Source organism: Rhinichthys klamathensis, unplaced genomic scaffold (genome assembly GCF_029890125.1).
Source record: "Rhinichthys klamathensis goyatoka isolate OS25496 unplaced genomic scaffold, OSU_Roscu_1.1 h1tg000098l_1, whole genome shotgun sequence".
In the NCBI taxonomy this organism is placed as follows: Eukaryota; Metazoa; Chordata; class Actinopteri; order Cypriniformes; family Leuciscidae; genus Rhinichthys; species Rhinichthys klamathensis.
Genome location: NW_026606637.1, coordinates 5101776 through 5119652, shown reverse-complemented (window position 1 = coordinate 5119652; position 17877 = coordinate 5101776). Strand labels below are relative to the sequence as shown.

Genomic DNA, 17877 nt, shown 5'->3' with positions numbered 1-17877 from the left:
TGTGGCATGTTTTTATATAACTAATGTCTTAAGCTTTAATGGAAATAAAAACTACATATCTTTCATGTCGAAATGATATGCTTCTGCTTAAAGCTTTCAAACAGCAAGAGGGTATTTTAATGAGCAGATGATATAAAACGGTGCTACTGGTAAAATAAGTTATATTTTGCTTCAATAAAACAAAGCGTATTGAGATTTATTGCATATTGACATTATCATGACAATTCTCATCATCTGCAAAACAATTCTTGACACTGTAAATGTGAAATGACTGTATTACAGAATATAAGGAGAATCTCCATTGAGAATAATAAGAATTGTAAATCTGAATTGTAAATAATAAGAATTGTTTCTACAAGAAGAATGAGAAGCTTCAATATGCTTTAGTCTTTGCACAAATAATGCCAAAAAAGTAGATGTTTTCTGCTTGTTTAAATTACTTAATTATAATGAGCTAAAGAAACACAATTACTGTACATTTTGTCACAACAAGTTAACTTGTGTTTTTTTTTAAGTTGCGAGCCAGCACCAGCAATTTTGATCATTTTCACAAAACTTTCATGGCCCACAGAATATTTTGTTGAATGAATATCTGAACATGCAATAAATCAAAAGAAATAACAGAGCCTGTGCTTTTAAACAAAACAGAATCCCGCATTCTTATTTTAACACTTGAATGTGGGTAAATTTCATTTAAAAAAAAAGCAACATTTTGAACAAAAAGCTGAGAAAAATGTGTTTCTGTCAAAGACTAGCTACATCCGGATCGGATTCAGAACATTGATCAAAACATAGGCCGCGTAGATTGAGTCCATCAACACCCTCAAAGCTTGCACAGTCCCGTATCTCTTCCTACCACTTTTCATTCTGTAATGTTAGGCAGTTTTGATTTATTTGCTGTTTAATGATCGCATTAGCTTACATATGTGTTTCTGTTCCTTCTTCGCCGGTTTTTGGATCAGGGGATTTTGGTACTCTTTCATGCGTAATTGCGCCCCCATCGTATAATATTGAAAACGTGGATTGCCGGAAAATTCTGTCAATGGCGGGGAAAGAGTTAATCCATTTGTGCTGAGACTTGATGAATCATTTTTGTTGCATTAAAAGTTGTGAGTCATTTATTGCGGCTATTTCTGCGATCTCATGTGAAAACACATCATCAGAGAAGAGATGTCGCTGGGATAGGGAGGGGAAAGTTATTTTCATTAAAGATTAAGGGGGAACATTAATAAAAAAAGAATAATGGTGCACCGATAAATCATTTATAATACTCTGTAAAAAATAGGAATTTTTTATTTCATGGTGACTTTAAAGCTGGATAAGGACAGTAATTGCTGAATTTAGGTGTTATTTTTTCATATTTGAGTAAAGCAAAATTTAATTTTAATTAATTTTAACTTAACCAGTTAAGTTTGAACGTTATCGTTAAAGTTTTTAAGGTATTATGCTGATACTATTATATGTTGCTTAGCTCAATGAGAAGCAGCTGTACTAATGTCAGTAAAAAATTATTTCTTCTTTGTTCACTGCACTTGCACACTATGTGCCAGGAGTGTGTTTTGTTGCATTGTGTTTGTTCCTTGACCTAGTTTCTATTTCGGTGTCAGTTTCAATCAGTTCACCTGTTGATCGTTAATCAACTCATTAGATCCCTCATTTTGTTCTGGTATAAGTACTGCCTATATTTTGTTCAGTTCTTTGTCCTGTCTTTGTTTAGAGGTTGTTTTATGCATTTTGCTATTATTGATTAAATCTATAGCCTATTCTAACTATTTCCTGGAATTCTCCTTCATCACGCACTTCCTTGCAACAGCCACTAAAGGAACTCATTGACATGTACAACATAACCACATAACCAAATATTAACCACTAATATCTGTCTTTTTGATGACGTTGCACAGACTTAAATACACTGGAATGTACTCATTATACTGACTGGGCACATATAAATAAAAATGTCTAAATGCATATTATTTTTATTTTAATGCAATAAAACAACTCCAATCATATCTAACGGACTATTAAAGGGATAGTTCACTTTGAAATACATTTTTGGTATGTTTTAGCCAACACATTCTCATCCTTTGGCGTCATATAGGTGATGCCATATGACATTTCGTCGAAATCTTACGCACATGGCATCCTTTAGCGTCAATATAACACGCACTGTTATGGGTAGGTTTAGGTCTGGGGTAGGGTTACGGTTATGACGCCTTGGGATCTGCGTCTCATATTGACGCTAAACGATGCCACGTGCGTCGGATTTAGACAAGCGTCACCTGTATGACGCCTTGGGTTCTGCGTCTCATATTGACGCTAATGGATGCCATGTGCGTAAGATTTCGACGAAATGTCTGTCAGTCATATAATGCAGGTCTATGGTCACCACCTCAAAGTCCAAATTAAACATGATTTAATGACTCGTAAATGTAAGTACACATTGAGGGCCTAAGACGCGAAACGAGCGGTTTGTGTGAGAAAATGAACAGTATTTATATCGTTTTTACCTCTTGTAACCACAGCCATGTCCAAGTGATCTGAGGGCGCGGGCGCTTCGGTCTGCGCAAGCGCAGGAGAGTGCCGGAAGTGATCTAAATATGGTTGTGAAAAAAATGCACCGTTGTCTGTTGATATATCGAAATCGTCTTCCATTGTGATTTCCTGTATATCTAAATATGTTTAGATCTTCACAGTGAAAGGTAACACTTCCGAAATCTCTGTGTAAACAATGAGTGACGTACACGCGCGAGAGATCACTTCCGGCGCTTTCCGGCGCTTCGGTATCAGATCACTTCCCGCGCCCTCAGATCACTTGGACGTGGCTGTGGTTACAAGAGGTAAAAACGATATAAATACTGTTCGTTTTCTCACACAAACCGCTCGTTTCGTGTCTTAGGCCCTCAATGTGTACTTAATTTGGACTTCTCTGTGCATGCTCTTTGAGGTGGTGACCATAGACCTGCATTATATGACTGACAGACAAGAACGGTTTGACCTAAAAATATCAAAATTGAAACTACAGCGGAAACAAAGACACCTATATCTTGGATGCCCTTGAGGTAAGCTAAAACATACCAAAAATGTATTTCAAAGTGAACTATCCCTTTAAAGTTGTTGTTACTATAATAACCTTATTAAGGAGAAGGTATTCCTTGAAAGCAATCGAAAAAATTTAGGATTTAAAGTGTTCAGATATGGCTGGTAAACTCTAGCTAGAGTCTCACAGATCAAATTGTGTCTGTCTTAAAAGAGAATAACTTAAAGGGGTTGCTAGCTAAGGTTGGTAAAGTAAGAGAGTACCGCTTGTTCCTGCATTGCAACACCACCAGTTAACTCCCAGAAAATGAACACAATGCATGATATTTTTGAGTGTCAGCCAATTGTATAAAGATGATGGAAGTGGGTGTAATCTCATCACTTCTTCTTCCACAGGAAATTCAGTTAAACAGATGTGTTTTTAATCTGCACTAAAGGAAGCTATACCGATAAGGCACATCTGGCAAGCTCTGGAAGCTGGTTCCAGCTGTGGGTGGCACAATAGCTAAACGCCATCTCGTTTTGAATTTACCCATGGCATTAACCGGCTTGATCCTTACAATTTGAGAGCTATATTTGGTTTGTATTCTACCAACATATCTGCCATTCATTTTAGTCCGAGGCCACTATGGGATTTGTATACAATTCAAAGTACTTTAAAATGGATTCTGAATAAACGGAAGTCATGGTAATGACCTAAGAAATGGTGTGATATGTTCAAGCTTGGCAGCAGCGTTTTATATGAGCTGCGATCGTCTAATAGTTTTTTAGTAGTTTAGGAAGTCTATTGAGGTAATCTACCCTGGTTATAAATGCATGAATAAGCTTCCATGTCTTGCTTAGACACAAAGGATCAGATTCGGGATATGATTTTTAGATCAGGCTTTGATATGGCTTCTGAAGCTAAGATCAGAATCCAGGATGACACCAAGATTCCTGACTTCATGTTTAGTTTTTTAGACCCCTGGGGCCTCATTTATAAAATGTTGCGTATAAACCGTCCTCCATTTTATCTTTTCTCCAATGTACATACGTGTGATTCAGAGAACGTACGCACAAAAAAAAAAAAAAAACATGCTTCCGTCTATCTTCCAGATGTGAAATCTATAAATCGCAAATGATCTAGATATTATGCGCAGCTGAATGGTTTCAGATTTACGCCTTGTAAAAAAAAGTCAACGTCAACCTCAACGTCCAAATCCTTTACTTGAGAACAGCGAGCGGCAAGAATTGCATGGATTTCTAAATACCACTCATAGCAGTCCTCATAGCGGTCTAGTCCGATTCGTAACAGTCTATGCTCACAAAGTACCCTCTGTCTTCTAAATATTACCTGAACATCCAATTACTGCCTCAGGCAGTCCTACCCATTTTTTTCCAGTCTGTTGATGAGTATATTGTGGTCAACAGTATCACATTCAGTACTAAGATCTATTAATACAAACACTGAAATATTGCCAGTATCAGTATTTAGCCGAATATATTTTAATATCTTAATAAGTGCTGTCTTTGTGCTGTGATGTGTTCGGAAACCAGACTGGAAATCATCCAAATAGTCAATAGACTTTAGGAACTTGCTCAATTGATTGAAATCAACCTTCTCTATTACCTTACCAATAAAGGGGAGATTTGTGATAGGTCTATAGATGTTCAAAACTGAGTTATCCAGAATTATCTTTTAGAGGAGGCATTGGGAAAATGTCATCAGGTCAGGTTCTAGACACACTTTTTAAAGAAGGATGTGGGTAGAGTGACAAGACAGGGTGAACGTCATTTCACCAAGTACAACATGTTTCTGGATCACCATTTTTCTTGATCCTGGAACAACATTCTAATCAACCAGTCAGATTTTAGGGACAAGTTTACAGTTTCTGTCACGTCTAGGTGTTATTCACAAAAATTATTCCAATTGATTTTAGAGAAAATGTATGGGTAGGGTTAGGTTTAGGGGTAGGGATAAGGTTAGGACTAAATTTTGTTGTTCCAGGATCAACTAGATAAGTTGATCCAGGAACATGACTTACTTGGGGAGATCGGAGTGAAGGTCAAGACATGCATGTGGCTTAGCATGTGGATGTTTAAGGTGCTGCACTGTTTTGCCATCAGTTGCCTTAAAGTTAGCCATAGTGACTATCCTATCCTGGTGTGGTGGGGTCAGACTAACCTTGGAGATACAAGAGGACCTGCTACCTGCCATTTTAATGTTATTTTATCACTGAAAAGCGTTTCTGTATTTGGGTTGGGTTGTGAGTATTTGCAGTGTGTTGTAAGTATTTGTAAGTATTTGAATACAGTATTTGGTTGTGTTGTGAGTATTTGCAGCACATTTCTGTATTTGGTTGGGTTGTTTTTGCCGTCGGTGTATGAATGAGTGAGTGAATGGGTGAATGTGAGGCAAAATGTAAAGCGCTTTGGTGGCCATTGGGTCTGTGAAAGCGCTATATAAATGCAGTCCATTTACCATTTATTTGTTTTTGGTTGGGTCTGATTTTTTTTTTGGTTGCGAGTATTTGCAGTGTGTTTCTGTATTTAGTTGGGTTGTGAGTATTTGCAGTGTGTTTCTGTATTTGGTTGGGTTGTGAGTATTTGCAGTGTGTTTCTGTATTTGGTTGGGATACGAGTATTTGCAGTGTGTTTCTGTATTTGGTTGGGATGCGAGTTTGCAATGTGTTTCTGTATTTGGTTGGGATTCGAGTTTGCAATGTGTTTCTGTATTTGGTTGGGATGCGAGTATTTGCAGTGTGTTTCTGTATTTGGTTGGGTTGTGAGTATTTGCAGTGTGTTTCTGTATTTGGTTGGGTTGTGAGTATTTGCAGTGTGTTTCTGTATTTGGTTGGGTTGTGAGTATTTGCAGTGTGTTTCTGTATTTGGTTGGGTTGTGAGTATTTGCAGTGTGTTTCTGTATTTGGTTGGGATACGAGTATTTGCAGCGTGTTTCTGTATTTGGTTGGGATGCGAGTATTTGCAGTGTGTTTCTGTATTTGGTTGGGATGCGAGTATTTGCAATGTGTTTCTGTATTTGGTTGGGTTGTGAGTATTTGCAGTGTGTTTCTGTATTTGGTTGGGTTGTGAGTATTTGCAGTGTGTTTCTGTATTTGGTTGGGATGCGAGGATTTGCAGTGTGTTTCTGTATTTGATTGCATTGTGAGTATTTGCAGCACGTTTCTGTATTTGGTTGGGTTGTGAGTATTTGCAATGTGTTTCTGTATTTGGTTGGGTTGTGAGTATTTGCAATGTGTTTCTGTATTTGGTTGGGTTGTGAGTATTTGCAATGTGTTTCTGTATTTGGTTGGGATGCGAGGATTTGCCGTGTGTTTCTGTATTTGATTGCATTGTGAGTATTTGCAGCACGTTTCTGTATTTGGTTGGGTTGTGAGTATTTGCAATGTGTTTCGGTATTTGGTTGGGTTGTGAGTATTTACAATGTGTTTCTGTATTTGGTTGGGTTGTGAGTATTTGCAGTTTTTTTCTGTATTTGGTTGGGTTGTGAGTATTTGCAGTGTGTTTCTGTATTTGGTTGGGATACGAGTATTTGCAGTAGGTTTCTGTATTTGGTTGGGATGCGAGTATTTGCAGTGTGTTTCTGTATTTGATTGCATTGTGAGTATTTGCAGCACGTTTCTGTATTTGGTTGGGTTGCGAGTATTTGCAATGTGTTTCTGTATTTGGTTGGGTTGTGAGTATTTGCAGTGTGTTTCTGTATTTGGTTGGGTTGTGAGTATTTGCAGTGTGTTTCTGTATTTGGTTGGGTTGTGAGTATTTGCAGTGTGTTTCTGTATTTGTTTGGGTTGTGAGTATTTGCAGTGTGTTTCTGTATTTGGTTGGGTTGTGAGTATTTGCAGTGTGTTTCTGTATTTGGTTGGGTTGTGAGTATTTGCAGTGTGTTTCTGTATTTGTTTGGGTTGTGAGTATTTGCAGTGTGTTTCTGTATTTGGTATTTGGTTGGGTTGTGAGTATTTGCAGTGTGTTTCTGTATTTGGTTGGGTTGTGAGTATTTGCAGTGTGTTTCTGTATTTGGTATTTGGTTGGGTTGTGAGTATTTGCAGTGTGTTTCTGTATTTGTTTGGGTTGTGACTGAGTATTTGCAGTGTGTTTCTGTATTTGTTTGGGTTGTGAGTATTTGCAGTGTGTTTCTGTATTTGGTTGGGATGCGAGTATTTGCAGCACGTTTCTGTATTTGGTTAGGTTGTGAGTATTTGTATAGCGTTTCTGTATTGGTTGTGTTGTGAGTATTTGTGGCACGTTTTGCCATACCGATGAAGATGTTTTTTTAATTTTCTGGTGTTTTTTCTATGTGCATGTGTTTTCTTCAGTTGTAGCACATTGAGCTCTCTTGGCCACCGTACTTAACCCGAATTACTACGGTACGCCTATTAAAAGTGTTTATATTCTGACTATTTTAGACCGAACGGGACGACAATCGCTGCGGAGTAGCCCAGTACCTACGTGACACATCATATTTATTAACTAAAAGTTACAAAGTAAGAGCTTTTCAAGAAGACTCATGTTTCTGCAGGCGAAGTTGATGAGGTCAATTGATTTCACAGACATCAGTATGCAATGTGTAGCATCAGACACCAGCATAGAGACTAAACTCACACCATTTTACAAGGCGAAAATGCACTGAAATGACGTGTTTTCACAACTCAAAAAAGATACATCACTTATAACACCCTGCAAAAAGTGTCAAAATGAAACGTAAAAAGCAGAAGCAGCAGCAAGCCTGGAAGAAAAATACAGATTATAAATTCTGTAGTGAAATTAGAAACTGTAGTCATGGTAGTGCAAAATACAAAAGAGACTGTGTCACAGATGTTGTGAAGAATATCCGTGTTTGAAAACAGTAATGAGACCCAACAGGGACAGGTTTGTTGACCTGTTTGGCGTGAACAATGGGGCCCAAGGACCAGGATTGAAAACTACTGAGGTATCAGATACTATCAAACAAACTAGTTAATCCTGTATATTCAGAAATGCATGAGATTAACGCGCGTCATCAGAAACAGTGCCGGCACGTGGGGTTGTGTGGCCCTAGGCGAGATCATGTAAAAAGGCCCCACTGGAGTAAAAACTATCATAACAATTTTATGAGTGAAGAGAAAGCACGTAAAAAGACTAACAGTATTATTTTCAACATACATATGAAAAAAATATTTTGAGTGCAAGTGAGCTTGAAAAATGAAACTAAATACATATACATGAAACACAAATAAATAAAATAAACTGTGTGAATTGTACATAAAATTAACTAAATAAAATTAAATATAAATAAATTAATATAACAAAATAAATAAAAGGCTACAGATCGGTCAATATTTCAGTGTCTAAAAAGTGTAACATTCAACATACATACACTACCGTTCAAAAGTTTGGGGTCGGTACGATTTTAAATACTTTTAAAAGAATTCTCTTCTGCTAACCATGGCTGCGCTTATTTGATTAAAAATACAACAAAAATCAGTTATAGTATTAAATATTATTCCAGTGTAAATCAGCTGTTTTCTGTGTGAATATATAGTAAAGTGTAATTTATTCCTGTGATCAAAGCTGAATTTTCAGCATCACCAGTGTCAGTGTCTTCAGTGTCAAATGATCCTTCACAAATCAGTATAATATGAGGATTTGATGCTCAAAAAAACATTTATTATTATTATCAATGTTGAAACAGTTGTTGGTCTGTCAGTTGTACAGTTTTTTGTTTTTTTTTGGATTCTTTGATGAATAGGAAGTTCAAAAGAACAGCATTTGTTTGAAATAGAATCTTTTGTAACATTATAAATATCTTTACTGTCACTTTCGATCAAATTAAGTATTGATTTCTTTCCTCCAAAAAATAAAAATAAAATTCTCACTGACCCCAAACTTTTGAACGGTAGTGTATGTAAAAATATTTAAAGATATTTAAACAAAAAAGTGCAAGTATATATATAATTTATCCTACTCGATCCGCTTCGAACGAGATTCGAACCGGCGTCTCCGGCATTGCGCGTTCTTTACAAACCTACACTTCACCTAAAAGGCCTGTAGGTGGCATGCCGCCTTGATTTAACCAACTATGATAACTTCATCAGACAGTAAATCAATACAAAATGCATGAGTAGATAATTCTTTAACTTAGCACGCTGAAAGTGGTCCAGTGTTTCCCTCATATGTGACACAAGCAATAAATAATGTGCTTTTATAGCAGTCAAAAGAGCTTACTTTTACTTTGAGCTTGTCTTTCCTTTGCTCTTCTTTTTTTCCGTTTTCGGCTCCGGAAAGATAGCGTTTGGATGCCATTTCTACCACAACTTCACTATATCTATTCTTCTTTCATTTAAATTAACTAAAAAATAGCATTGTGTATGACGAGACGTCGCCGATCCAAATCAGTGAAGTCGATATTACCATAGAGATTAGAATATTTGGAATTTTTATTTTTGACATCACATGTTCTGTCATACAAAATGCTTATTAAGCATTAAAGTCCCCATGAATTCAAAATTGACCATACTTACTTTGTTTGCCTAAATTGATCGGTTTGTGGTGAACAATTCATGCATGTAAGTCAATCCACACAAAAACATTTTTTGGCTTCGTAATCTTTAATCAAAATCTGAAATTTCCCCTCCCCTCTGCATTGGAGGACCTTCCCTGATGACGTAGGTTTGACGGTTTGGGTGTCTGCTTAACATCCGTAACCACGCCCCTCCAACTGACGGTAGACAGGCTGAATGAAAACACCTACTTTTCTAGATCCAATCAGGTGCTAGTTGGGGAAAAAAGCCACACCCACTATTTTGCCTCATTTAGTATTCCGTTTCTCTCGGAAATACGTCACAACACTGGAGAAAAGTCGTTTGCAACTTCCGGTTCACGGGGACTTTAATAAAGAGTAAGCGCGCCACTAAAATACAACATTTTTCAAGTTTCTAATGAACGTGAGCATTTTGGAGAGAAGTGTGGTGGAATCCGTGTATATGAATACTGTGATAATTACGGTAGGTTCTCCCACTATATCACAGGCGGTATTAGGAAAATTAGTGTGAAGTGCTACTGTGTACGTTTCTTACGTTTTCGGATTTTATTTATTCTGTTGTTCTTTATTGAACAATTAATGAACACTTCTTCTTGATTGGAAAGGCATTTATTTTTAATAAAAATGAAGAAGGCTTTAAAGCCCTCCATACACCTACCCCTAACCCTATCCGATAAACACTTTATTATTAAATAACCATTAGGTTCCAATTTTAACATATTTTGTTCATATTTATTGAAAATAAATGCCTTTCCAATCTTATGTGCAAGAAGAACGAGTTCGGCAAAAGACGGATTCGAACTCTAGTTGCTTTGCATCAAAAACGTCTACTATGCGTTTTACTCCCTACGCCACTGCTATTGACAAATTATAGATGGTTTTTATACTTTTGTCTGTCCCAACCAGACATTGCATCTGCAAACAAGGTGGGCTATTTTGGACTTAGTGTAAATAGACACTAAGAAATAGTAAATAGCTCAGAAACCATTAGTAAGTGAGTCACTTGTTTCAGTGGTGTAGTGTCAGATATAGAAAGATTTAGACCAAGATAAAAAACAATAGGCCACTATCAGAAAGATGAGTGTTGTTTAATGTGTCATTCACTTTTATGTCCAAGTTGTGATGTCAAAAGTGTTCAAACATTAGTCTACATGGTTCCCAAGGAGAAAAGTGTGTCAATGAAGTGCTTGATATGAAACATCAAACTTGTGTAAAAAAATAAAAATAAAGCCAAATAAAGGGAAATATTACTTGGGAATTTTTACTTGGGAACCTTGTTAGTCCAATAAAAGCTTTCATTGACACCAGGCTCAGCAAACGACTCGTTTTTCAAAGTGGGGAACTATGACGACAAAGAAGATTAAACACCACCCCCGCAGAAGAAGATCAACGCCTACTTCAACACGGCCGGTTTAGCCCCGCCCACCGATTCGCGCATTACACGAAACTCATTATAATATGCAAAACTGTTATCCACTCAAAGCAGTGTGCGTTTACTTCCAAGTCTTCAATGCGAGACGCCCATAAAAACCGAGCGTTTTTGAGCTAGGCTCAAAATTAGGGTAGAAAATAGCCTATTACTTATTCATTTGGATGTTTTTGAATGTAAAAACCAAGCGAACGTCATAAGTTGACCTCAGACAACAATATAACACAATTTAAAAAGCCAGTTCATGACCCCTTTAACACACACCTATTGCTCATTCGTGTTTATTTACTATTAACTAGGCTTGTGAAGAGAGATAGTCGGTTCACGTGCCATATGAACTGAGGCGCTACAGCGATCTGTCACATTTAAAAGCGCCAAAACGGTATTTATTGTTTGAATTTCGTAATAAAATTGACAGAATCTGAGATCTGTGAATTTGTTCCATATCAAAGGTAATCTTCTCTGTCTAGACTGTCGGTGTCAGTGTCCTCTTTGCTTCGTGATTTTTCTCTGCGTGAGAAAAAGGATGTGTGGTGTGAGCGAAAAGGGTCAATGAGTGAGACTTTGCAGCTCTGAAATTGTGTGTGTGTGGAATGTACATAACATGCTAGCTAGCGGTGAAATTAGCATTAGCCAGAGAAAAAAAAAGAGTCTGCTATTTCTTATTCCATACATATACAAATTGATGACATTTTAATCTAGCTATAAAATGAAGTCCCTGAAAATCAATTCCAGTGGGTAAATATAGTCTTGTCCTTTTCGTAAGGATAGTTTCTGACACCGCTTAACACATTTACCACTTTTGTGATTTTGACTGGAAATCTCTTGTGTAGTGCAAGACGCTCTTTCTCAAAAGACATGTTTTTACCTGCGTCTGTTTGAAAGCGACTCTTCTGTTTCATTGTTCATGAGAACATGACTCGAACCCCCTTGGCCTCCTTCATGCATGACCTCGATCTGTGAGAAACCACAGGAAGACAGAAAACTGCATGTTAAAGATTTAATTTAAATAAAAACAGCGTTATGTATTCTGAACGTATAATTTGTAATGATCAAATAAACTCAGCCTTTTTTATTAAATACAATTATAATTACATGCAAGAACTAAGATAACAATCTATTACAAAAGTCCTCTATAGACAATCTACAAACCAGTTGTATTACTGCAATTTAATTACGTATCCCTTAAAGCAATAAGTAAGGGATTACTTAAAATTTTTCTTTAATTTAATAACAGTTACTTATACAGTTATACTGTATAGACTATAGAGCTATTCTATATAAAACAACAGTGGATTTAACATTAAAATTTAGCGTCTAATGTTAAAATGTATGTTTTTAATGCAATCTTCTCCTTTTAAATATTTTGGTCAGTTCAATAATAATTTATGCCATTTTATATAATTTATTTAAAAAGAATTTAAAAAAGCAGTTTCATGTTTGTCCTTGTATTGTTCAACTGGTCGAGGTTGATATGGGATTTAAAAAGTAATTAGTAATGAGTAATGCAATACTTTTTAGAGAGAGCAATTTGTATAGTAATCTAATTACACTGTTGAAGTAATTAGTAGCTAGTAATTAATTACTTTAAAGACTGTAAAAATGCGACAGTAAAAACCTGTATATTGGTTAACAGTAAGTTACCGTATACCATATAAGGAGAAAGGCTATAATAGATCTAAGCTTACATTTGATAAAATACAGTAAAACACTGTAAAATGTACCATTTTTGAAAGTAAAACGAACATAACCTATAATTTCCTTACAATGACTTTCACACTTTTCTCTGTGACACTTCACATTTGATGGTTTTTAATTTTAATAATTAAGTTTCTAATTACTTTTTCTTATCAGTTATATACGTTTTATGTTACATCTTATCTGTTTAAATGAATGTTTATTGCATTATTTTAGTGCCTGTGTGTTACAATGATGTTCTATATACAGTATTAGCACCTTAGCTTGTGGGAAAGCTACTTGTGACCACAAGTGTTATTATAGTGACTGTCAGTGTGTGTTAAGAGTACAAAATAGTTTTTTTTTTTTTCACAGAAACGGCTGATAAGATTTTAAATGCTTTTTTTAATGTTTTTTTTGTGTGTGTAAATTACACAAAATGTAATTCTGTAAAATATACAGGTTGTTCTGTAAATGTGTTTACATTTTTACAGTATTTTAGAGAGAATTATTCAGGAAACCACAGCTGCCAGTTTGTAAAACGACAACATAACCAGCGTTCAGCTTCATATCTTTGGACTGACATTTCTGGGTAGGTGAAACTCATGTTCGTTTAGTTGGCAGTAACAGTTTTGGGCTTTGCAACTAATGCTTTGTTACGTAAGGTTGAGAGTCGATCCCAAAAAGAAAATGTTATGACGTTTAGTGAACTGAAGGACTAAAAAGAAAACCCTGCAATGTCTGTCTATTCATTTCTTTTCAAACTACTACACATATACTACAAGAGCTTTATTGATTCATCCCATTTACTTGATTTTTTATGCAGGTTTTTTTTTTACAGTGCAACACTGCTACTAACTATAAGTAACTTTGCAACTACAAGTAAACTACCAGAAGACTGTCTGCTTAGTATCTGCTAACACTTTATTTTGAAGCTCCCCCAACAGATATTCTACTGACTACAAGTTACTTTGCAACTACATGCCAATGTGTTCTACTAACCCTAACCTAACAGTCCACTAATACTCCAATGAGAGTTAGTTAACATGTAGTTGTAAAGTTACTTGAAGTCAGTAGAATGTCTCAAATGCATTATCAAAAAGTGTAACCTAACCAGAACTAATCCCAGACTAAAACATTTTTTTTAAACTTTGATTTATTTCAGACCATGTATCTGAGAAAGGCTGATGTACCTTGATGCCACCTTTGGCTTTGCGAATATTTTTCCTCCTTGCCAGCTCTGCGTCACTGGGCTGCTTATTGGTACAGGAGTTCTCTGTAGCTTTGCGATTTGATGCTGCAGAGTTTAGAACATAATTAAACAAGCTGGAAAGCCTTCATATTTTCCACTTAAATACTTCAGGATACAAAGTGTAACTTTCTTTTTTTTTTTTCTGTCAGAAACATCAGTAAATTTGCATAAATGTGAGCACTGGTACTACAATAAGTGCATTAATTTGAACAAAACTGCACTCAAACTAAAAGTTTATGAACTCGAAATGAGGACATGCTTCTGGGGAAAAAAAGAGAGGTAAGTATACAAAAAAAGACCACTAACCACTGGCGGTCTGAAATGCATGCGTTTCTGTCAACATACACCTGGTTTACTCACCAGCTGCAGTGGGTGGCGGGATTTTAGGTGAACTGCGTTTTGGTGAAGATTCTGGTCGAGGTGCAACAGGTTGCACTGGCCTTGTTTGCTTTGTGGACAGCTTTTTCAGACTCGCATGTCTTTTCTCAAACATCTCTTGAACATCATCTAGCCTTTTAAGAGCAGTTTGGGCTTTGCTCTGCATGGGAAGGTAAAAAAGATATAAAATATCAGTTATTTAATCAGGAGCAGATGAATAGTATCATTAAAGCTACAGTGAGCTCCAGAATTCTGAAACCAAATTTAAAATATAAAAATCTGAATCTAGTTTAGTCTAAAAGTTTTAGGGTTTAAAAAATGTTTTAAGATTTAAGTAGCAACTGAGATTCGATAAAATTGATGAATACATTTTGAGACAAGGGTCTTAATGATTTTCAGTTTTGTTCAAGGTAATTAAAGCAACAGTTTTTCAATAACGGGAGAATATGTAAAAGTATGGTATGGGGTAAAAGTCTGTCGGGGAGAAAGGCACAATAATTAAAGCTGCAGTTCGTAGTTTTTCCTCTTTGTCGCCATCTCTGTTCGAAATCTGCAATTGCAGTCATTCGCGGATTTATCAACTTTACGTGAGTTGTACTTCGACACCGCACAGCGCGGATGAACACAATGTTTGAGTTGAGTGCGCAGCTGTCAGTCACCGCGCCGGAGTGGATACTGGCATTCAGAATCACAGATTATTCTTTTTGGAAGTATTGACCAACATAATAATTTTCAAAACCGTGCAAATTATACTTTGTTCTCAAATTGTTAATGTTAACAACGTCAGGATTGCGTGACTACATGTCCTTCCGATATGTATCCTTGTTTTCTCATGAGCCGGTTGCAGTCTCTTTTTTTCTGTAGCCACTCCGAAGTCTTTTGCATTTTACAGCGGGTGAGTCTCTAGTTGTCACTGGTGATTGTCGTTTGAACCTTTCTGGATCCGCCATCAAATTAATATGTTTAATTATATCAAGTGCTGTGAGAAAAGGCTATAAATCTCCACCTCCAACATCCTCACACGCAATATAGCCTACTAGCCGAGACTCCTTTATGTGTACAGATGTGACGTAATGACACAAAGACATGCTCGAATCTCCCGCGGAAATCCACCAGTACCACTGGAATTAAAAACATTATTACAAGCTTACCACTTTGAATCGAGCTACGGCAAGCAGATAGTTTTGAACACTGGCTGGTTATGTATTTTCTCAAATATGTATTTTGGATAATTTTTAACCCAAAAAAAGCTACGGACTGCAGCTTTAACATGATAATAAATAGCTGGCTGACTTTTCCAGTTGTTGACATGACATGGTTAGATTCAGATGGTAAATATCATATATTAGGTTGGGTTTCCACCTTAAGAGATAATCACCATGTTTATAATGAAACCATCATATTTAAAAATATGATATTAATCATATCATATAATAAAATCTAATTTATTGTTCCTACTGTAAATCTATATTAAATAATTATGGGATCTCCTTCAATGCTTTCAGAATCTTTACTTTTTAAAATGATTTTGTTTCTGTATTTTCAAAATATATTTATATTAGCATATGTTAATGACAGTATATTTATTTATTAAACAAAAATTCATTTATTTATCAAAATAAACAGAAAATAGTACAAACTTTGCTAAAGGGATTGTTTTGAACAAGTATTTACTTAGACATTATTTAAAACATATTATTTTGCCTAAAGTATTTGCATAAAAACTGTGTGCCTTTTGCCATGCTGGTGAACCTTTTACCCCGTGTGTGGGCTAAAAGGCAAACCTTGCCACCTCAAACATTTATAAGATTTTTAAACAAAACAAACCACTTTTTCACACAAAATCGTTTGCTCCATCAATGTTCAATAAAGACATACGGTATATATTTGTTCTGTGGGAGCAGTGAAAAGAACATTTTTCTTAAGGTGTGTCTTCAGCCCTGTTGTGTTTTCTTAAGGTGCCCCTGTATATATATGTATAGACTGTATTTGAATTCCACTGTTTACAAATGCATTCAACTGTAATCAATTTCACTTGTACCTTGACCAGCTCTGAGAGGATGATCTCATACTGGTTGCCGAGGTCTTTGAGATGACTGAGCTGCTGCTCTTTGGCTGTTTTCATGTACCTCTCGATGTCCTGCAGTGCTGCTTCTGCACCTTCCTGGGTCTGGCATCTGTCTACCGCCTGAGAGGCCAACAGATACACTCCACTTTCACACCACTGGTTCACCTGCCAACATACAAACAAACACAGATGCACATTAATGCATCTATTTGTCCTGGACCCTATTTAAATCACAGTAAAGTAAACTGTGTAGGTTATCTAATTTGTCCATATTCTAACCCCAACCCCAAACCAAAAACGACAAGAACTGTTCAAACGCATTCTCAGTCTCATCGAGCTGCACTAACAACCTGAGACAACTCCAAAACACGAAATGAATAAAGATAGCTCTGCTGTAATAACGTCATTATTTTTTAGAATACAAATCATTTTATTTATTCATTTTACAACATGCAGTAGTGGCCAAAAGTGATGTCCGACCTAAAAAAAATATTTATTAAATGTTTGGTATGCATGTTGTAAGGTTGTGCCTGGAGTGTAAAACTATAACATCATCTTATCATTTGTCATGACGCAATAAAACATACCGAATTGAGCTGATGTCATATTTGGCCAATACCAGGATTACACTCATTATTCCCAGCCTATAATTCAATAAATAACTATGTGGCATGTATTAGCTACAGTATATTTTTAATGTTATTTTGTGGGTTTTAGTGAAAATGGCCAGATGGAAGGAGCTGTCCTCTGCAACCAAGAAGGATGTTGTTGAAATGGCTAAATCTAGTCAGTCGGTTTTGGATATTGAAAGTGTTCATGCTCAGCATTTTGAAGTCTTCAGTCCCTTGACCTTAAAGCCACTGAAACTTTCTTGAAATTATAAACCTGAATTGTGATAAGTCATTCAGGTCTTCAAATGAAGCTCAACTTTGGGAAGAACTTAAGGAGGATTGGAAAGAAGTTAAGCAGGACAGATGCATACAATTTAGTCAATGCCCAGGAGAATGGCTGTTATAAAATAAAAATAAAACAAGGGAGAAGCAACAAAATATTAATAACTGATTTGATTACTTTGTAGTCAAATTATGTTTTATTTCCTGTGAGCCTTTTCTTTTTCAATGTCTTTTTTTTTTTTTTGCATAATCCAATAAAACCCATTTTTAATTATATACTGGAGTTCTTGCCAAATAATTTTGTCATTTTAATGCCTTGTGTATTCTTCTTCCTGATATAACACTTCTCATATTTTGATTGCGTAATAGAAGGGGAGTAAAACAAAAATACTTAAACTTAATAAACTTATATAAACTTAATAAACTTAATTCAATATATACATTTAAAAAAAAAAAGTCTTGTTTTTTAAATTTCATTTTGTAAATGTATTTGTCTTCTGACAACCTGCAAGTCATCTCTTAATATCACCCATCTATCATGTCCTCACTCAATCATCCCACATGAAAACTCGGTAACACATTATTTTGATGGTCTCTTTTAACATTCTCTTGACTATAAGTAGCTTT

The 17877-nt window shown here is 35.9% G+C and overlaps 1 protein-coding gene across 10 annotated transcripts in view; it reads right to left on the bottom strand.

Annotated features, from left to right (window-relative positions):
- mcf2l2 (MCF.2 cell line derived transforming sequence-like 2) overlaps nucleotides 1–17877 on the bottom strand; it is an 82215-nt gene that overhangs the window by 26575 nt on the left and 37763 nt on the right. For all 10 annotated transcript variants that reach the window (XR_008807246.1, XR_008807249.1, XR_008807250.1 and 7 more), the window contains exons 12-15: nucleotides 16331–16522; nucleotides 14272–14449; nucleotides 13853–13956; nucleotides 11851–11939 (exon numbers count right to left, since the gene is read on the bottom strand). Coding sequence is in view for 2 of the 10 variants with exons in the window: in XM_056252779.1 (XP_056108754.1) it covers nucleotides 11851–11939; nucleotides 13853–13956; nucleotides 14272–14449; nucleotides 16331–16522 (563 nt within the window). In the remaining 8 variants the exon portion in view is untranslated. The remainder of the gene's footprint in view (nucleotides 1–11850; nucleotides 11940–13852; nucleotides 13957–14271; nucleotides 14450–16330; nucleotides 16523–17877) is intronic.